Source organism: Erythrolamprus reginae, chromosome 2 (genome assembly GCF_031021105.1).
Source record: "Erythrolamprus reginae isolate rEryReg1 chromosome 2, rEryReg1.hap1, whole genome shotgun sequence".
Taxonomy (NCBI): Eukaryota; Metazoa; Chordata; class Lepidosauria; order Squamata; family Dipsadidae; genus Erythrolamprus; species Erythrolamprus reginae.
In genome coordinates, this window is record NC_091951.1 from 85,121,513 (window position 1) to 85,144,602 (window position 23,090).

The 23,090-nt window shown below is 36.1% G+C and overlaps 1 protein-coding gene across 1 annotated transcript in view; it reads left to right on the forward strand.

The window, feature by feature from the left end:
• Positions 1-23,090, forward strand: part of NUP210 (nucleoporin 210) — an 89,485-nt gene that overhangs the window by 20,569 nt on the left and 45,826 nt on the right. Inside the window, exons 6-15 of the mRNA XM_070738546.1 lie at positions 1,530-1,662; positions 3,238-3,394; positions 3,802-3,872; positions 6,633-6,739; positions 8,259-8,399; positions 9,289-9,426; positions 15,288-15,443; positions 17,690-17,888; positions 19,468-19,613; positions 22,175-22,396. Of these exons, the coding sequence (XP_070594647.1) occupies positions 1,530-1,662; positions 3,238-3,394; positions 3,802-3,872; positions 6,633-6,739; positions 8,259-8,399; positions 9,289-9,426; positions 15,288-15,443; positions 17,690-17,888; positions 19,468-19,613; positions 22,175-22,396 (1,470 nt within the window). The remainder of the gene's footprint in view (positions 1-1,529; positions 1,663-3,237; positions 3,395-3,801; positions 3,873-6,632; positions 6,740-8,258; positions 8,400-9,288; positions 9,427-15,287; positions 15,444-17,689; positions 17,889-19,467; positions 19,614-22,174; positions 22,397-23,090) is intronic.

Here is a 23,090-nt window from a genome sequence, read left to right on the forward strand (position 1 = left end):
CCATTACTTATTTATTACAATGTAATGCATAATGAGAACATCACAACAGAGGGGCGGCATACAAATCTAATAAATAAACAAACAAACAAACATCGAAGTAAACATACAAACAAACACACACATACAATTATATACAAACTTCTACGGAGGTACAGCAAGGACAATTCAACTATCCAGGTGATCCAACTTCTGGCATTGCTTCGTGAGGATTTTCTAGGGAACCCGAGGGCGCATGTCATGGGCAATCTTTCACAATATGTTTAATAGTTTGCATATCAGCATCACAATACCTATATTAGAAAGATATCATAATTCAACAGTAAACATGGGTGGCAAATATATTGGAGTCTAAGGGCAGGTAATCGCCAGGAGTCCAGACTGACTGGAAGGCCTACAAATACAAAAGTGAAGATTACAAGACTGAATGCAAGATATGTAAACAGAAATCAAATAAATAAACAAACAAACAAACAAACAAACAAATAAATAAATAAGCTATGAAGAAAGCAACTATTTCCTGTTTTATAAAATTCTACTGAAATAGAATATAGTGTTGTATGTTAATGGAATGTTTTTAGTATATCTCAAAAGGTTCAATAAGTCTGGTTTTGGGCATTAACAAATTTCATCTGAAATTGTTAGCATTCATTTATGAATATCAACATTCATTAATGCTAATATCCATTGGATATATTGGCCATTTTATTTCTATCCTTTTGTAGAAGGACTACATTTCCTACCCTCAAAACGAACACTGCACACCAAGACAACTAGACACAAAAACAGTTTTTTCTCGAACGCCATCACACAAATAATTCCCTCAGTCACTACTGTCAAACAGTTCACTAAGGCTGCATTACTATTACTATTAATCTTCTCATCATTCCTATCTCCCATCTCCTCCCACTTATGACTGCATGACTGTAATTATTTGCTTGTATCCTTACGATTTATATTAATATTGGTTGTTTCCTGATTGCTTATTTGTACCGTGTGACAATCATTAAGTGTTGTTCCTCATGATTTTTGACAAATGTATCTTTTCTGTTATGTACACTGAGAGCACATGCACCAAAGACAAATTCCTTGTGTGTCCAATCACAATGGACAATAAAAAATTCTATTCTATTCCATTCCATTCCATTCCATTCCAAATATAATGACTACATCTACTCAATCATCATTACACTAATAGACCAACATATAATAATGACTGAAATTTGTTCTTATATGTGTCATAGTAAGGGATTATAAATCTTCAGTTTATAACTATTGTCCATGCAAAGTATACAGCAGAATTTTTTTAAATTCCATTTTTTAAATATTTATTCCCAAAAGATTATGGGAGCTGATCTTACTCTTGATTAAAGCAGTAACTTTATAATAGTAGTAAAAAAGTAGTAACTTTGCATGGCAGCTTTGTATTTTCAAAATACACATTCTGTGAATTAAATATTTATAAATGTTACATATTTAAAAGGCATGTATATGATTGCTTCTTGAAATTAAATTCTTCTTTGAACTAACAGAATGTGCCTGGAGCTGAAGTCAGATTGTTTATTTTGGAAAACATCATTTTGAATCCTGCTTATGATGTCTACCTACTGGTAGGAATGTCAGTACAATATAAAGTCATGAAAATTAGACGAGGAAAAATGGCAGGTATGTCTTTTTGTCCAGCTGTAATATTTTTACATATATTTCCTGCAGATCTATATAATGCTACAACTATTTTTAAGTTAATAAAGTCATATCAGAGTTCACAAGTCATTGCTCAGATAGATTCCTGTGTCCTTTATTAATTAGTTTAACAAATATTTGGTCAATACATTTTGAGAGTTAAAAGTTAGTTTCAATTAAATTTCATCATATAAACCTGAGTAAATTCCTGCAAATTTCAGTTCATGGTGTGTAGGGGGAATGGGTAGGGTAGAGAGAGAAGATAAACAAAAATAATAGGAACATTGTGTTAATTGTGTCTTTGTTACTTAGGTTAGTAAAGAATTGCCTGAAAAATATAGATAACATAGACCTACATTTTAACTGTATATTCTGGCTTGGAATTAATCATATTTTATCATATCATTGTTCTTTGAAAGGATCATTGAAGCAATATTCTCATACTTCAGTTTCTATATGATCTCAATAATTCTTTTTCATTATGTAATGTTCAATCATTTTCCACCCCACTGTTTAAAGGAGCTTTGTGGAAATATGTATGAGATCAGGAGAGATGGTTCTGTTTCGAGAAAGCCAGCAACATCTTTATGGCATTTGGTTTAGAAATATCAACCTGGTTGTAAAACAAAATTTAAAATGTTTCACTCAATTGCCATTTGGACGCAATTTTTATTGTTCTTGATTCTTTCTCAGATTTAACTTTCTTAAAGGATAAATTACATGGAGATATGCTAAGTGAAAATATAGTAATAAATATCATCAAGGAATTAATGTTAAGAAACCTAAACCCATTTTCAAGATTTAGAAGTACTGTACTTCTGAGACAAAAATAAAAAGACAGGTAATATTGACCAATTCAGATTAGGATAACTTAATTTACCTCTAAATCAGTGGGGGAAATTATTCATTGCTTAAATATTTCCCACTGATTTAAAATACAACAAATCTGATTGGATCCATATCCATTGATAAAATATGCATATAAAAATGGTATTCATATTTTCCTCGTTTATTAATAAAACCATATCAGGTCATCTTCACTTCACCAGTTAGCATCTGTTATTTACCATGGCTGTGTTATATCTAAAAACTGAGATAAATTCATTAATACAGTATGTGCCAAAGGATGGAAAAGATTTGCTTTATTGAGTGGAAAGCCAACAAAAATGAAACAGGTCTTTCTTACAGGCTGAATAAAATAACCACCTATATTAGCAATATAATCACAATAGAAGTTTTTTTAAAAAAAATGTGAATCCATTTATTTTTATCTTCCTAAAAACTATGGTTTTAGTAGTGAGGATTTCAGCAATAAGGAAATTTGTTACTTTTCTTTTTCCTTTTTATGTAACTTTGTACTCTGATTTTTTTATATGTTAAAAGGTAAAGTGATATTTTATAGTACAAAGCAAACATTTCTATGCTATGTTTTTCTTTTAAAAATATTTTGATCAGCACAAAAAACATGTGTGTGTTGCTGTTTTTTAATTAGAAGCATTCGGTGACAGTTATTTTTTGCTTTGATTGTTTCCTAATGTTGTCTTGCATTTTGGACAGAACTAACCATGCCTTCTGATCAGTATGAGCTACAACTTCAGAACAGCACACTCAGCCCCGGGGGAGGAACAGCCTGGCCAATTGCCAGATTGGATCAGGCAACATGCACAGTTACTGCATTGCAGCGGGGACAGGCAAACCTTGTACTCTCCCACAAAAATATCCTTTTTGTGTGTGATTTTTCATATTGTGCACAATGAATGACCATTGAACTAGTCACCCTGTGTTTAGACGCCACTACCTTTCCAGGATGCTCTATACCAATGTTTCCCAACCTTGGCAACTTGAAGATATCTGGACTTCAACTCCCAGAATTCTGGAAGTTGAAGTCCAGATATCTTCAAGTTGCCAAGGTTGGGAAACACTGCTCTATGTACTACTCATTCAGCAACAATACTCTTGATATGTTCAAACAGCAAAGAATACAATAGGTGTTGATGTAAGAAAAAAATTAGTGTGACTTCTTTGATTCTTCCTAATTAGGTACTTCATGGATTTTACTTATATAACAATTAATATGAATTTCTTATCATTCTCTAATTTTTGTATCCTTAACTGATTTATAAGTGTATCTATGCAAGGGGCTTCTAAATTACCAAATGGCACCGTTTTTGTTGTGGACCCAGGATACCTAGGTTAGTATACAATGCTAATTGACTTTGGAAATAAACAACTTCATACATTTTTTAAATTAACCAAAGCACATTAATTCCATATCAAAATGTATACTTATATTGCCATATACTTAATAAATTTGTAGACTTGCTAGGAGCCGTGTGACATAGAAATTATAATTATTCTGATTGATTGCACAGTCAGCCAGATGTTTAAAGTGGATTGGCATTTTTGTACACATATGAAGACCTTCCCAGTGACCTGGGAAATAGCAGGTTATGTTTGATGGTGTTAAATGGGATATACAGTGATCCCCCGATCATTGCGAGGGTTCCGTTCCAGGACCCCTCGCAATGACCAGTTTTTCGTGAAGTAGCGCTGCGGAAGTAAAAACACCATCTGCGCATGCGCAGATGGTGTTTTTACTATAGCCGCAGAAGCGAGCCGAAGATTGGGGTTTCCCCGCCGCCCGCCGTTCGCTCGCTCGCGCCGCTTCCCAGCTGGGAAGCAGCGCTGGGGGTCTTACCGGCCGCCCACTCCTCGCTGCTGCCGCGCCCGCCGCTTGTCCGCCGCCTGCCTGCCCGCGCGTCCGCCCTTCGCCCAGCTGGGAAGCGGCGCGAGCGAACGGCGTGGGCGGGCAAAGGCCGGGCGCGCGGGCAGGCAGGCGGCGGCGGTCGGTAAGACCCCCAGCGCCGCTTCCCAGCTGGCGCGAGCGAACGGCGTGGGCGGGCGAACGGCGTGGGCGGGCGAACGGCGTGGGCGAGCGGCAGCGAGGAGTTTGCGTGAGCGGTGGGGAAACTCCTCGCTGATGCCCGCCGCTCGCCCTCCCGCCAGCAAGAGGGGGAAGACCCAGGGAAGCCGCCCAGCAGCTGATCTGCCCGGCGCCATCTACGCATGCGTGCCCATAGAAAACAGGGCACGCATGCGCAGATGGTGTTTTTACTTCCGGGTTTAAAAATCGCCATATAGCCATTTCGCAATGATCGGGGTCGCAATACCCGGGGGATCACTGTAAACTGTCCCAGGTGAATCTACATTTTACAATTGTCTGATGGCAGTTTTGTCAACATTGATGGTGTTTAAGTAGTATTCCAGATGTTTTGTAAATGCATCCAGGCCTAATAATAATAATAATAATAATAATAATAATAATAATAATAATAATAATCCTTATACTATTTACTTTCTTTTTCCACAATTGTTTTACATCTATCTGCAGAGCTTTGTATTTTGTGATTTTCTACAGTTCTTCCTTTTCTATTCTCCTGTCTCCTGTTACTGATCCGGACATTTTGCCCTTCTTACCAATAATCGTTAAGTCTGGGGTATTATGTGGCAAGGGCTTCTCTGTTTGAATTCTAATGTTGCAGAATACTTTAGCTTCTTAATTTCCTATTACATTGTCCTTTTTATGATTTCAGCAGTTCTTGCTATTTTATTATTAGTATTATTAAACTGACTGCTCACATTGTTACATTCTTCAGAGGAAGGAGAGTTGTAACTCAGATATTGTGTGCTCTTACCCTTGCATACTTTGGACAGCTTATCATAAATTACATCAGAGATTGTCCAAAAGTGCAGTTATCTTTGTTCCATATTTATTCCTATCTTTAATCCACTTTTTCAAAGTTCTTTGAAGTGGTTACAAAATCCTTGAATAGAATAGAGAAGAATAGAATAGAATAGTTGGAAGGACCTTGGAGGTCTTCTAGTCCAACCTCCTTCTTAGGCAGGAAACCCTACACTACTTCAGACAGATGGTTATTCAAAATCTGCTTAAAAACTTCAATTGTTGGAGCATTCACAACTTCTGGAGGCATTGATTAATTTGACTGATTAATTGTTCTAACTGTCAGGAAATTTCTCCTTAGTTCTAAGTTTCTTCTTTCCTTGATTAGTTTCCACCCATTGCTTCTTGTTCTATCCTCAGGTGCTTTGGAGAATAATTTGACTGTGTCTTCTTTGTGGCAACCCCTGAGATATTGGAACACTGCTATCATGTCACCCCATCCCTTGTTTTCCTTAAACTAGACATACCCACTTCCTGCAACCATTCTCCATATGTCCCCTAATCATCTTTGTTGCTCTCCTCTGCACTCTTTCTAGAGTCTCAACATCCTTTTTACATAGTGACAACCAATGCTGAATACAGTATTCCAAGTATGGCCTTATCAAGGCATTATACAGTGGTATTAACACTTTGGGTGATCTTTATTTTATCCTATGTTAATGTACATGTGATTTATTGTCATTATTATCATTTTCACCATTGTCTATCCACTGCAGGATAAAGGCTTGACCTTTCTTTGCAAGTTGGACCCTCAATATTTGCTGATGTCATCAATCCATCTTGTTTTAGGTCTCCTTCGTGAATGTTTTTTATAAAGTGGAATTCATTCTATGCCTTGGTCCACTTGCCATCAATTCTTCTTGCTATGTGACCAGCCCATTTCCATTTCAGTTGTTTTTCAATTTATCTTATTGTTAAGCAGAATGTTATTTTCCCAATTAAAAATGCAGTAATCTTATATATCATTCCAGAATGGCATATTTCTAAGCACTGAAATGGAAATATGTGATTACTGAATCATATATTATTACTGTATTTTTAATTGGGAAGATAACTTTCTGCTGAACAGCAAGGTTTTGAACAGCAAGGTTTTGAAATACCCTTCCCCCATGGAAAAGTTTATATAAAATCACACTTTCTACCACAGTGATGTGTTTTGATCAGATTAGTATTCTGTAACTCTATGACTTTCAGTGCTTTTGCTGTGCAGGATTTTCAATTCATCCTGGTGAGAGATGGGTGCTGGAAACTGAGAGGTTCTATGAAATCACTATTGAAGTGTATGACAAATCAAGCAATAAGGTGTATTTATCTGAGGTAAGGGAAACATAAATAACAACAACAACAACAATAATAATAGTAATTTATTAGATTTGTATGCCGCCCCTCTCCAAGGACATTTTTATGGAAAAAAAATCACATCATGTATACAGCATAATGATAAGGATGAGATATTTCAGTCAGGAATACTATTAAGATTAGAGAACATACCGTATTATTAGAGTATAAGATGCACTGGAGGATAAGATGCGCCTAGATTTTAGAGGTAGAAAACAAGGAAAAAAGTATGGTACAGTAATATATAGGAACAATGGTTGGAAGCTGACCAAGGAGAGATTCAACCTGGAAATAAGGAAGAACTTTCTGACTGTCAGAGCGATCAACCAATGGAACTGCCTGCCAGGGGAGGTAGTGAACTCCCCAACTCTGGACACCTTCAAGAGGAGATTGGACTTCCATTTGGCTGGGGTGCTGTAGGGTTTCCTGCTCAGGCAGGGGGTTGGACTCGATGACCTAACGGTCCCTTTCAACTCTATTAATAAATAAATAAATAAATAAATAAATAATATATTATTTAATAAAATACCAGTGTAGCAAACATGTATACATTTTACAACCATGTACACTTTTTACAAACTTCAAACTTGACAGCTTTAAGACTTGTGGACCTCAACTCCCAGAATTCCTCCTCCAGTCATGCTAGCTCAGGAATGGGAGTTGAAGTCCACAAGTCTTAAACTTGCCAAGTTTGAAGAGCCTTGCACACCTAACCCCTAACCCAGGGGTCTTCAAACTTAACATCTTTAAGACTAGTGGACTTCAACTCTCAGAAGTCCTGCAAGCTCAGGAATGGGAGTGGAAATCCACAAATCTTAAAGTTGCCAGCTTTAAGACTAGAGGACTTCAACTCCCAGAATTCCTCCTGCAGTAGTGCTAGATGAGGTCATTAGAAGGCAAAAACACACTCATTTTTGCCATCCCATTTCGTAAAAATGAGATGGGCAAAGGGTCTGGGAAGCCTGCAGAGAACTCCTGGGTGCTGGAGGATTGAACAGGATAGCAATTAATTAGATTTTTTATTTCAGATGTCAGAATTGTTGTACATTTGCCATATTTTCCTTTTCCTTTTCAAGCCTCTTATTATCTTAGAGTATGGACGATTTAAGGAGAGAAAATATCTGATCTCCCCAAGGGAAATTTGATAGTAACTAATGTCAATATTTGGGAAATCATAGAGCAAATCATGAAAAAGATTAAGTGCAAGCACATTAAAAAGCAACATAATAATCATTACAATTTTTGATGGATTTTATAAAACAGAACTCGAACAACTACTTCTTTCATTTTGATTTCCTTATGAATATGTATGTTCAACACATAATGCAACTTATTTTGAAAAAAGTGACAAACTGGAATGATTGATTCCAATAGACTGCTTTTTAAAAAAACAAACCTGAACACATATTTTTCTTCTGCCATCAGAATATAATGGTATTTCTATTAAGAAATGTTTTATTCAAAGTGTATTCTATAATTATTCCTTTTTAAATTTCAGAACATCAGAATCGATATGTATTTCCCAAAAGAATATTTTGAAGTTGTGAGGTCCTCTCTCAATGGTTCATATCACTATGTAAAAGCAATAAAAGAAGGACATGCCCTTCTTAGTGCTAAACTAACATCTATTGTAGATCAGGTATGATGCTTGAAAGGTAACTTTATCTAGTTAATAAGTAGACTAGTTTATTAATTATTACCACATTTAGCCAATTTACTTGTTTAAATTTAAAATATAATCCAGTTAAAATGCTTCATATGAAAACTATTCTGATGAATTTTGTTCCAATTACAACTTTTAATATATTACACATTTCAAAATGGATTATGAAGAAGTGAAATTGTTCAAATTAGAACTTTCAGATAAACAAGAATAAGTTTTATATATTGAGACAAATTAGATATTATGATCATTTATTCATTAGGCATTTCCTCTGCCTCTCACCAACATGTAGAAAATTCTTTATTTAAGGATATAATTATATTTTAGTGATTTCTTTAGCAATCTGAGGAAACAACAGAAGTTTAAAAAGAATTCTATTTTGTTATACATGTGTATGCATGTGTATAGATATTTTGTTGTACACTACTAAGGTATAAAACATTATTTGTACAATTCCTATTAAAATACAGTAGTTCCATGGTGCTGGCGTTCTCCTGATTCCACACAAGAAAACCTATTTCCAACTTATTTTGAAAGTGAATTATTGACTAGTTTCATTTGCACATTTGGAACCAATATGATAGTCCTCAATTTATGACCAGTCACTTAGTGACCATTCAAAGTTATGCTAGACCCTCCAAAAAATTATTATGACCCTATAGGAGAGAGCAATCCATAGGCATCAAGTTCTTATTGTGGAACCCTCTTATAAATTTTCATGGTTGGCATAGGACAGAAGGGGTGGGGGTGGGGCAAAATATATGAATGTCCCATGCTTCTCTGCACACTACATCTAATCTAATAAAAATAGGTTTTAAAGAATAGTGAAGAAAAATATTTACTTAATGTATATTCATTTTATTAGGATGGAGGTGTTCACACGTTTTCTGTTCCTGCACAAAATCAACAAGAAGTAGATATCTATGCTCCCATTGTTCTTCAACCAAGCATTTTGACCTTTCCGTGGCAAGCAAAAGCAGGAGCCTATCAGTACAGAATCCTGGTAGGTATTGAAGCCATCTAAAAGTAGAATACAGCAAGCTTAGCAATTGGATCTATTACTGTTCCAGTATATGCTATTAACTTTGATGGCTATAATCTTATTTCTGTTGGGAAATGTATTTTGTTATCACTTGTTTATTGTTTCCTACCTTTGCCCTTAAAAGCTTCATTTTACTTTACCTTACAGTTTAGAAATCTTTTTAAAATTGTGTACAGTTGCAAATGAGAAATGTTGATAGAAATTTCAAATATAAAAATGATCCTCCAAAAATGACAATTACTGTATATAAAAAGTACTTGCTTAAGTACTTATTGGTTCTCTAAATCTACATTTGTATTCACTCTCAAATACTGTTGCAATATTGTGCTTTATTTATATATACTTTCAGCCATGTACTTTTTGTGTTTTTTAATTTCAAGAATAAGTTCTTTTCAAGAAAGTTCTGCTATTGCGAGGATACCCCCCACAAATTTACAAAGTTGTAAAGCCTTTGGATTGTTTAGAAAGATTCATCCTTTGGCTATGACTGGAAATACTTTTCTTCAAAACAGATATCTATATAAAACATGCTTTTTTTAGAAGTGCCAGGCTGGTTGATACAGAAGTTGGTGATTCTTTTCTAGTTAGTCTATCTAATTAAAGATGTAAAAAAATAATCTTGAATAAGACTGCAGTTCTGGATAATTAATAGCTGGGAATAAACCCAGTAATTAATGCCTCATTTATTTCTAAGTAATTTCTACAAGTTTCCATTGCATTGAATTCTTAAAAGCCTCAGTGAAGATCAGTGGAACGTTTGCACTACAAACTTACATATGAAATTCATTAATAAGAATATAACCATTTTCACATCAATCAGTTATTCTAATTGACTATGGTTTGTATCTGTTCTTTTTTATTTATTTATTTATTTATTTATTTATTTATTTATTTATTTATTTATTTATTTATTTATTTATTTATTTATTTATTTATTTATTTATTTATTTATTAGATTTGTATGCTGCCCCACTCCATAGACTCGGCATGGCTAACAACAATAATAAAACAACATATAACAAATCTAATATTTAAAGCAACTAAAAACCCTTATTAAAAACCAAACATACACACAAATATACCATGTATAGGCCTGGGGGGAAGAAAATCTCAATTCCCCCATGCCTGACAACAGAGGTGGGTTTTAAGGAGCTTACGAAAGGCAAGGAGGGTGGGGGCAATTCTGATCTCTGGGGGAGCTGGTTCCAGAGCGTCGGGGCCGCCACAGAGAAGGCTCTTCCCCTGGGTGCTGCCAAATGACATTGTTTAGTCGATGGGACCTGGAGAAGGCCAACTCTGTGGGACCTAACTGGTCGTTGGGATTCGTGCGGCAGAAGGTAGTCCCATAGATATTCTGGTCCGATGCCATTAAGGGCTTTATAGGTCATAACCAACACTTTGAATTGTGACCAGAAACTGATCGGCAACCAATGCAGACTGTGGAGTGTTGGTGTAACATGGGCATACCTAGGGAAGCCCATGATTGCTCTGGCAGCTGCATTCTGCACGATCTGAAGTTTCCGAACACTTTTCAAAGGTAGCCCCATGTAGAGAGCGTTACAGTAGTCGAGCCTCGAGGTGATGAGGGCATGAGTGACTGTGAGCAGTGACTCCCAGTCCAAATAGGGCCGCAACTGGTGCACCAGGCGAACCTGGGCAAACGCCCCCCTTGCCACAGCTGAAAGATATTTCTCTAATGTAAGCTGTGGATCGAGGAGGACGCCCAAGTTGCGGATCCTCTCTGAGGGGGTCAATAATTCTCCCCCCCCCCGGGTGATGGACGGACAGATGGAATTGTCCCTGGGAGGCAAAACCCATAGCCACTCTGTCTTATCAGGGTTGAGTTTGAGTCTGTTGACACCCATCCAGACCCTAGTTGTAGCTGTTGTAATAAACATAATTTTTATATTGGTAATATTGAGTAAAAGATAAGGTGGTTTATTCCACCTTAAAATGTACATAATACTATAGAAATTGATACCAGAAGGATAGGAAGAATGAATAGGGCAATTTCCTTACGAGGAAAAACTAAACTATGCTTTCCTGCGATATGGAAAGAGATTATGATTTTTAGATAGTTTATCCTATTTTAGAACTTTAATTGCTAGTTTGTTCAATTGATTGTTAATGTGCTCAACCTTTAGTAATCACATGATTTTTCTCCATAATAATCTGTCCCTAATAATCCAACCCTCCAGGTCTTCCAGAAGTGAACCCATTGTAAATGAGCCAACTACTTTGTTACTCTTCTTTCCTTCCATCTTCCACAGCATTCCTGTATGGCAATATCAACAACTAGATATTCCAAAAGTTTTCATCTGGCCCAGCATAAACACTATTAGTATTCAAAAATATTCTCAGCTTCTCCTCAGTAGCATGTTGAGTGCCATCTGACCTGAGAGGACCATCATCCAGCATAATATTGTCAATTATTTAATAGTTTCTATCCATGTGGTTTTCTTGGTAAAAAGACAGCAGTGATTTATCAATGTCTTTTTCCACACAGTATGAATTGATGCTTCTGCCACTTTCACTAAAGTGATCAACTGCCTCTGGCATTTTCCTATATCACTGCTTCCTAATATAGGTACCAGCCTGCTTTAACTATTTTCACATCAGAGGAAAGTATATGATGACAATATGTATAGAGAATAACATAGTTGAAAGGGATGTTGGAGGTCTTCTAGTCCAACCTCCTATCTAGGCAGGAAACCCCTACACCACTTCAGACAAATGATTAGCCAATGTCTTCTTAAAGACTTTCAGTGTTGGGCATTTAGAACATCTGTAAGCAATTTGTTCCTCTGATTAATTGTTCTAACTATCAGGAAATATCTCCTTAGTTCTAGGTTGCTTCTTTCCTTGATTAGTTTCTACCCATTGCTTCTTGTCCTGCACTCAGGTGCTTTGGATAATAGTACTTTGGACATGCATATACAATATATTCCAACAGTGGACATCAATGCAACTTTATCAAAAAGTGCCCAACTGCTCAAACCACAACAACTAACTGAAGTATGAAAAAGAACACAGCCATACATCAGAAACAGCTCAGAAACAACTAACCAACCAATTTGCTACAACCACCATTGCATCACCATAGTGTTACTGTCGTTAGTTGCAAAGTCATGTCTGACCCATTGTAACCCCATGGACAACGTTCCTCCAGGCCTTCCTGTTCTCTGCCATCTTTTGGAGTCCATTTAAGCTTACCCCTACAGCTTCAGTGACTCCATCCAGCCATCTCATTTTCACCATAGTATACAAACCAATTAAATCACTGAAAAACATTCTGAGTAAGTTTAAAGACCCAACAGCCCCCAAAGAAAACCCCCCCAGGAGTTATCTACAACATAGAGTATAAGCCCTGTAAGAGCTACTATGGAGAAAAGGAAGCCAGAAGACTAGCAGAGTCAAAATACAGTATTTTCCTCTCATAACACATTGACAAATCTAATCATATTGGGAACCATGATAAACTCACCCATTCAACCCATTCAACTGGCATCCTATACCAAACTAAATGCAAAAACACTTAAGAAATTTCTGAAAGCCAGGACTCAAATAAATCTGCCATCAATAGTCACATAAAGATAAACTATATTTGTATAAGCAGAAAATTAACAGAGCAAATTCCACAGTAATTAACACTAGACTGATTCTACTAGATGCTTTTCAGACTAGATTTTTATGCAACTACAGAGTTGAAACAGATGGTAAAGATCTCTGATAGCTGCAGCAGAAAGAGCTATCCTGCTGCTTAATTTTCAAGCAAGTCCATCTTTCTGTATTCATAGGCTATAACGTGGAAAAATAAACTGCATTTTTTCAGCCTAGAAAAACTGAAAAGTAGTAAATTATTCTTTGATTCATAGGCTTTGAAAACTATGATACAAAAACCTTTGGAAATACCGAGGATACTATTGTGTAGAACTATTTCTCAGGGAATCCTAATAAATGCAGTTACTCTTTATTGTTATCAGTGACCAATTTCTTATTAATTTGTGTATTAATGCAGATGTGTAGCTTAGCCTTCCCTTGGGGATAAAATAAAAATAGTATGTTACGAAGAAAATCAATTTTCTTCTTTTTCTATATGCTGCGTTCCACTTTGGCATTTCTACTTCCAAATAATTTCCATTATTAGGAAACACTTTCAGCAGGAGAACACCTTAGTTGCAGTGAGACAAAATAAGTTATCTGCCTCCTGATTTCAGTGTAAAGAAACAAATCAGCTTCTAAAATTTGTGACATTCCTATCACCTGGATCTTTTACATGCTGGTCTGGGAAACAATATGTTGACTACAGATATTGTTAATTACTGAAATCTCTCCGATTATCCAACATATTTGGAGACAATGTGATACCTAGGCTCAGGCTACTAGATGTTTTAGGGATGTATCAACAAACACAACCTCTGATAAATAACACACTGCAGTAATTTGTTTTGATACATGCTCAGAAGGAAATAAACATTTGTGGAGCAATAGCACTTAGACTTATATATCACTTCACAGTGCTTTACTGCTCTCTCTAAGCCGTTTACAGAGTCAGCATATTGCTCCCAACAATTACCAACCTCAGGATGGAAGGCAGAGTCAACCTTGAGCCCATTAGGACTGAACCCCAGCAGTGTGCAGAATTAGCCTGCAAAATTGCATTCTAACTCCAATATATTCTCTTTAATTTGAGTAAAATAATTAACAGAAGTATATTTTAAAAATGATTAATCAAGCTAATTGTCAACTCTGAAACAAACCTGGCTGGAGCCATTTTGGAGGCTTCAAGGCCACAATGCAAAGAACGGATAAGGAGGGGGTACGTAGTTAGATGGGGGCTTTGTAACCAAAACAAAATAATTTCGTGTGGGAACTAAGTCCAACATGCGGCTGGAGAGAGGAGGAGTCTGGTAACCATGCGACCAGCCAGCACCTTGATTGGACAGTGTGACTAATTGTTTGGGGAAAGGGAGAACTTTCACTTTTAATCAGGTGAGAACTGTGGGAACTTTCAGAGTCTCACAGTCACTCATGCCCTCATCACCTCGAGGTTCGATTACTGCAATGCCCTCTATATGGGGCTACCTTTAAAGAACGTTCAGAGACTACAGTTAGTGCAAAATGCAGCTGCGTGAGCTATAATGGGCCTTCCAAAGTATGTCCGCATTTCAACATCACTCTGTGAGCTGGCTACTGAATGGTCTCTGAACACAATTTAAAGTGTTGGTCATGACCTATAAAGCCGTACATGGCTTAGGGCCAGGTTATGTATGGAGAGTATGTCTCCTGCTTCATACATACATCCCAGTGGCTGGTCAGGCCCCACAGATTTGGCCTTCTCCAGGTCCTGTCAGCTAAGCAGTGCCACCTGGTGGGACCTGGAAGCCTACATCCCAGCGGCAGCTCCGGCCCTTTGGAATCAACTCCCTCTGGAGATTCGTACCGCCCCTACCCTCCTGGACTTTTGTAAGGCTTTAAAACTCACCTTTGCTGGCAGGCTTGGTGCCATTGAGCATTGGCCTCCTGCTCTGGCCGATTGTATGATTGTGATGGAATGAAGGTAGATGTTTTTAATAATTGGGGGTTTTAGATTAGATTTAGATGAGTTTTAATGTTTGGGTTTCTTACATGGTCCATTTTTGTATTTATCCTTGTTTTGCAAGCTGCCCTGAGTCTACGGAGAAGGGCAGCCTAAAAATCCAAAAAAAAACCCAATCTGCAATAAAATTGTACTTTGCCTGGTTTGTAGTTCTACTTTCTATGGAGTATTACTTGGAACCATGAAACCAATGTTTTAATTTGCTTTTCTTTTATGAACCTAGGCTTATGGTGGGAGCGGAAATTTTACTTGGACCTCATCCCAGCAAAATGTTGCTTCAATTACAATTAAAGGAGTAATGACAACTGGGAATGAAATTGGTGTTAGTGTCATTCATGCCAGAGATGTTCAGAATCCTTTACATCATGGGGAAATGAAGGTAAAGAATACTACCTTTGTAAGAAAGTACTTTCTGAATTGCAGAGAAGGCTTAGGATTCTTCTGTAGTGCCAAGAAATAGAGAAGTTTCTAACTGATGAATCTTCCTTTGCAGTTTAATTTCCTAGATGAACTATTTATGTAGGCCAAAGAACACCAGTCTAACCTCAATATTTAAAAACTACATGTGAATGTAAGTATTTCAGAAGCACACTTCATACAAAACATTATACTGTTGAGAACAAGGATAGAATTGTTTTAAAAAACTGAGAATACGATGTAAAATATCATGGCCAAGAATTCAAATCCAAGCCCAGACATATAAAAGGACTTACCTGAAATCTTATTTAGATGGAAGAATGAGCCACCAAATTACCATATTTTTGGAGTATAAGATTCACCCTTTTACCCCCAAAGAGAAGGTGAAAACTTGGGTGTGTTTTTTACACCGAATGTAGCCCCACTCATCTACCCCCACTCTTTGAACACTGCCTGCCAGCAATTTATCTCCTTGCAGAAAACAGCAGCAGAGTCTGCTGAGCACAAGGCACTGATTATCTGCCTCCCAACACTCAGTTGATATAAGTTGCCGGCAAGCCCACTGTTAAAATGAAAGTGAAACAAAAGCTGCAGAGAGGCAAATTGCTGGAGGGATCAGGCTGTGCTGAAACTGGCTGTTTGTTTTTTGCTGCAAGGAGGTAAGTCAGTAACTATAAATGCATATAAAATGTTCAAATTATTAGACTTATTTCTGAAAGACTGCTTTATTCTTAACTTTAAAAAATGAAGAAGCTTTTTAAACTAAATGCTTGATCTGAAGAGGCCCAATGCTATTGTATCTTCTTTTAAATAGCAGAGAATTCTTTCAGAAAGCCACATCAAATTAAAAGATCTGTAAAAGTATAATCTGAAATGTAACAGTGTGCTGTTTTAGTATTAAGATAAGGCAGCTGAGTTAAACCCTCACTTGGAATAAATCTATTTAAGTAATTGAGAGGAGTCAGTGTGATTACATTTAAGAAAACTTTCTGGGATTAATATACTGCCATAAGGTACATTTCTCCAATTCTTTGCTATTTCTATGGCTCAGGCACACATGAACAGAAATACACAGCAAACAGAGCTGTTTGCTCTTTGGCAAATTGCTGGGAGGCAGCCTTTTTTCCTTGTTTTCCACCCCCAAAACTAAGGTGTGTCTTATACTCAGTTGTTTCTTATACTGCGAAAAAATGTGGTATCTACTCTTCTCTCAAAATAAAAACTTCAACCTCATATTCAGAAGTTGTAACGATTGATCAATAATGCCATACTTTCTGGACAACCACCAGTCAACTGCACATGTCCCTTATGAGTACCAAAATATTATATTCAATCCTCTCTTCCTAAATTTCAAATAAATGAGTGTTGCTTCCAAAACCTTCAGCAAATGTGACTTTCTTCCAGAAGGTTCAGAAATGATGTGTTTAATTAAAAGATTCAGATTCAGGATTCAGAGCACATAGCAATAGGAGTGCACTTTACCCCACTTGAATTTGTAAGGAACAAATATTAAATTAAACTAACATCTTCAGTTTAAGATTTTAAATTGCTCACACTTTGCATTTTCTGCTTGAACAAAGCATCTGCCCGCTGACCTTGATTATCAGATTATGCAAGTAGTGTATAAGTTCCACAAGGATTACAATTTTAACACCATACCATATGGTCTACAATTTAACCTGAAGCAGTAAGCAGATGGCTTCGAAAATTAGACATGCCAAATGAGAATCTTTGATCCTGTAGTTGTTATGAAATGTTACCATCCATCTGTGATGTTTTCTTTATCAATAATAAAGAAATAAATACAAACCAAGTTTTGGCTTACCCCTGTATTTGAGGTAACAGTTTCATACAGATGCCATAGAAAATACACTATTGCACTTTACAATCTGTTGTAAGTTGCCATTCATAAACCAATCTTGCTGTATAATTATTTTACAAGCTATGGCTTTCTGAAGTGTTTGATTTGAAGCCTGGAAAAATAATGAAGATGGGCACCATACACATATTGTATAATACAGATATTAGACATAAAGTGATTTATTATGATTGACAGCATGAAATAGGCTCCAAATCAATAAATCAAACTATGAATGTGTGCCATTAATGTTTAATGAAATGAATTTATTTTTTATTTTTTTATTTTTAAATTCCAATTTAAGATTCGCATTTCACTAACTCATTTCTTATTTTATTTTTGTCTCCTAGGTCTATGTGATAGAACCCAGTGACATGAAGTTCATACCTTGTCCAGTTGAAGCACATGTGGGCAAGACTCTGGACCTGCCTCTGAAGATTATTGGTGTAATGGACAAGGAAACCAATGAAGTGGTCTCTCTAAGTGATTGCTCACAATTTGATTTAGTTGTCAGCATTGAAAACCACGATGTGTTCAGTCCATTTCAAGGTAACTTAAAATCAATTTTAATTTTTAAGTAAATGAACAAATTCCCTCCCTGCTATAGTAATAATTTTTTATTGATAGTAAATGCTTTTAAATGTTTAATGTTATAGTTTATACATTTATCTCATAATTAATCATGCATCAGTGGGGTGGATAAAATTTGTCTAAGATGCAAAACAAAAATGTTCTATGTTATAATAATTCATAATATATCTCTTGTAGGTTTAAATAACCTATCCACTTAGGACTTGGGTTTAACATTTTTTTACACATTTTCTTGCTGACCCTTTGTCACCCAATATAGAGCGCTGGTGAGACCACATTTGGAATACTGTGTTCAGTTCTGGAGACCTCACCTACAAACAGATATTGACAAAATTGAACGGGTCCAAAGACAGGCTACAAGAATGATGGAAGGTCTTAAGCGTAAAACGTATCAGGAAAGACTTAATGAACTCAATCTGTATAGTCTGGAGGACAGAAGGGAAAGGGGGGACATGATCGAAACATTTAAATATGTTAAAGGGTTAAATAAGGTTCAGGAGGGAAGTGTTTTTTAATAGGAAAGTGAACACAAGAACAAAGGGACACAATCTGAAGTTAGTTGGGGGAAAGATCAAAAGCAACGGGAGAAAATATTATTTCACTGAAAGAGTAGTAGATCCTTGGAACAAACTTCCAGCAGACGTGGTTGGTAAATCTACAGTAACTGAATTTAAACATGCCTGGGATAAACATATATCCATTGTAAGATAAAATACAGGAAATAGTATAAGGGCAGACTAGATGGACCATGAGGTCTTTTTCTGCCGTCAGTCTTCTATGTTTCTATGTTTCTAATATTTAATATAGTTTAATATTTCTGAAAACTTTTAGGCAAATGTTACTTTTTCAGATAAAACTAGAAGTCATATCAGGCCATATTTGTTTTCTCTATCCCAATATAGGATGGGGATCTGAAATAAGGACTCTGCATATTTATTTTATCATCAGGAAATTTTGTAGAGACAAATAAACTAAGCTTTGGTTAGAGGCAGAGTACTAAGAGTGCCTGAGCACTTGAAGAATGAAACTTCATCCTGCAGGCCTCTCTATCTTCCCGAAATCTGCTCCAGGAAAGCCCCTGCCAACCAGAGCAGATTTTCTTGGCACATAGGGCTCTCTTTCTGTTCAAGATACCTTTCAAAAGTTCCATTTAGAAGCTTCCAAGAAAAATCAATGACATCATTTCTGCAAATGTTTTAGACAATGCAGAGTGTTCATATGCACCCTGTTGTTAATCTGTCATTGGAATGTTCCCATTTACTTCTTAGTTCATCAATTTGTAAGCTTGATGATTACGCCATGTTAACCAGACAAACTGAACTTAGTCTCCTTTTTCACAGAGGTTCTACTTTATTCTCTGTTACTGGCTATTTTGCCTTTTGTTTATTTTTTTTTATTACTACATTGACTTGTAATAGTATGTTTATTATCATGCGCAAGTTTTAAACATTTAAAAACATTTAAATGTTTAAAACTTTAAAACATTTAAAAGTATAATGTAAATATAATTTTTTATGCTTTATTATTTTTTAAACAGGGAGACTTAAGCCAACTCCTGAATACTGCAGTGGGATCAGAGTTAAAGCAGAAACTCAAGGGTATTCCTCACTTGTTGTTAGTTATACGCATAACCATATTCACCTCAGTGCCAGTATTACCATAGCAGCCTACCTGCCAATAAAAGTAAGCCTTAGTTTAATAAAGCTTTTTATCTAATTCTGATAAATTATTTCTTCAATATATGTTGATTATATCGTATGAACTAATTTAAGATAATATGTGAATAAAAAAAAAACAAATGTAATGACCGATCTTTTGCTTGGAATTAAATGAACTTGAAACAGGAATAGTAGATGCTTGGAACAACTTCTAGCAGATGAGGTTGGCAAATCCACAGGAACTGAATTTAAACATGCCTGGGATAAACATATACCCATCCTAAAATAACATACAGGAAATAGTATAAGGGCGGACTAGAGCGACCATGAGGTCTTTTTCTGCCGTCAATCTTCTATGTTTCTATGTAAACATCAGATTGTGGAAGTTTCTATTTCAGGGGTGTCAAATTCTCCCATGGAGTATTTAGATCTGGTACGCAGGATCGCCCTGGAAACAATGGAGGAATGACCTGCAGTGCGCAGGAGAAGCGCATGTGGCCTCCCCAAGTTCTGTTTTTGCTGGCAGAGGACTGCAAGAGGCCATCATAGCTGAAAATGGAGTCTGGGTGGTCTGTGTGTGGCCCCTCAGGCTCTGTTTTGCTGACAGAGGGCTGCAGGAGGCTATTGCATCCGAAAATGGAGCCTTGACGAATCAAACAACCACTTCCATAACCAAATAAGCAATAACATTAACTAACTCTAATATATTAAAAACCAGAAAAGAATAAAATAGAATATTAAACAAAAATTAATGAATAGAAGTATTTATTACAAATTACACCATGACTTTTAAGCATGTGTATGTTTGATAAATATTGTGGTAGCATTTAAAATAAAAATAAAGTTTAGTACATGGAACTTTTCTTGTAAGATTAGATGAGAAGTCTTTTATAGCTAGATTTCATTTATTTGTTTGTTTTTATTTGTATCCTGTCTTTATTTTTGTTTTACAAATAACGTGTCAAATAACGTAATACTGTACAGTACAGTATATCCTATTTTCCTCATGATTCTCTGAAATCCAGAATACTGACTGATTTCTATTGTGTAGAACAGTGTTTCTCAACCTTGGCCATTTGAAGATGTGCGGACTTCAACTCCCAGAATTCCCCAGCCAGCAACACTGGCTGGGGAATTCTGGGAGTTGAAGTCCACACATCTTCAAACGGCCAAGGTTGAGAAACACTGGTGTAGAACTATATCAAAATGTTAATACTGTTTAAAAACAATTATATCAGCTCATTCATAATTAGAACTTACCAAAATCAAAGGCAAGTTCACAGTAGGTCCTGCAATTTAAGTTACTCCACTTGAAACAGCTGTCTGCTTTTATGGCTATTTGTTCCCTTATTTTATGAAACTTCGCATCATGAAATGCTGCTGTTTATATATGTCTGGAATATTGTTTGCAGGAAACACTAGAAAGATTTACTTTATTGAAAGTAGCTGGGGGGGAAATTTCCCCTGAGTATAACAACCATTAATTTTAGCACAGAACATTCAAAATAAATTAATCAAAAAATAATAATATATATAGAAAGGTGGAACAAGGTAACAAAGCATGCTGGAATTTCCACTTTTCTTCAGGCAGGTTACCAAATCTATTAATTATTTTGGGTGAGAGGTATTATCCCTTGCCCAAATTATAAGTGTTGTACAGTAGAATGCTAAAGAAAACAATGGAGCATACACAAAAAATATCTGAGCATTAGTGTTGGTGACCAAGAACACATTGGAAACAACTAAAGTCTTCTAGATTACTCAGTATAAAAATATTTCAGAGGATGCTTTGGTTTTTTGAGCTGATATCAAAACGTCTATCTGAAGCAGACTGGAGCATCTGCTTCTAATCCTTCAAGTCGAATAGCTGCACTACTAATACATAAAGCACCATGATCTCTCAGCAGCTTTCCATGGCATCTTTCTGGATTGGCTTTGGCAGTTGGGGTTAACCAGGACTGTGCTATGTTGGTTGACTTTCTTCCTCCAAGGCCAGCCCAGTTGTTGTTGATAGGAATAGGAGACTTCCAGCCAATAGGCCCTGCTATGTGGCATACTACGCAGCTTAGTGTGGTATATTTTCTTGTTTAATATCTACATGAAGCCACTAGATGGAATTATCCACCAGTTCAAGGTTGGGCTCATCAATATGAAGATGATATTTATGAATCTCCACCTCAGGTTATTTGACTTATATTTTGGAAGTCTTGGTGTCTGAAGGCTACATGGGCCTGGCTTCAACTCAAAAATGAGTGGCTATGGATTTTAGAGCCTCCTGGTTCTGGGGACCTTCCTTTTCTTGTCCTAGATGGGAGTTGCACTGCCTCAGAAAGATCATGCGCACAATTTTGGGGTTCTGCTGACTTCATGATACAAGATATACAGCCTACTGTACACACATGATATAAAGAAGCATTAATTTATTTCTGTATATGACAACTGTCATCTTTTTAACATCATTGCAGTTTTTTATGGATACTATGCAGTATCTAATATGAGGAAACTAGTTTAATTAACAAGTTTAATAATTTCTGACAAAATTACTGATAATATCATGATCTGAATCGTTATCACTTTCTTTCTTAGATTATTGATCCTATTTCTGCTGCTTTGGTAACTTTGGGTTCTTCTAAAGATATCCTCTTTGAAGGTGGACCCAGACCATGGATTCAAGAGCCAACTAAGTTCTTCAGAGATACCAATACGGAACATCCAGATAATGTTGGCTTACATTTACTAGGACCACCCACATCAAGGAATTCTTTCCAGCATTCGGCTAGAGCAACTTGTAAATCCCTCGGGGATCATGTGAGTAAGACAAACTTTGATTCTAAAGTGAGGTGATTTATTTAAATAGTCAATACAAGAAACAACATTTTCAATAGTTATCTCGCGTATGGTAAACATAACTATTATAATATGAATGTATGAATTATTTTCTGATCCTTATACATACTGATGCTACTTAACTCATAAGAATTAAATTTTGTTAAATTTACAAATGTTATTTTATCATGAAATGTGCCACTGCTTTAACTCAGTGTTTATTTCTTGACATAACATAATTGCTTATTATTCCTCAGAGTCATAAGAGTAAAAAACAGCAATAAAACCCCCCTGAAAAACATATTTCATCTTATTAGACATTTAAACAAATATAACAGTAATAACATAATAATTACAGTTTCACAAAGGATCAAAAAATCTTTCCTGTCCACTTAACTTAGCAATTGAATTTTTGAATTTGCCTATTTTTTAAAAAAATTGTAGATATGACTTAAGTTTTAATACTTCATATAAAATAGAACACTTTTGCAAACCAATATAAGAGAATGGAATCTAAAAACCACGATCAAATATAATCACTGATTGATTATGTGCTATCAAGTCTTAGTGACATTGCATAACTACACTTACAGGGCAATCTATGCCCAACTTGACCCTCCCTAATTGTGCACCCAACATCAGCATTACTAAATCTTTCCATTTTGCTGCTGGTTGC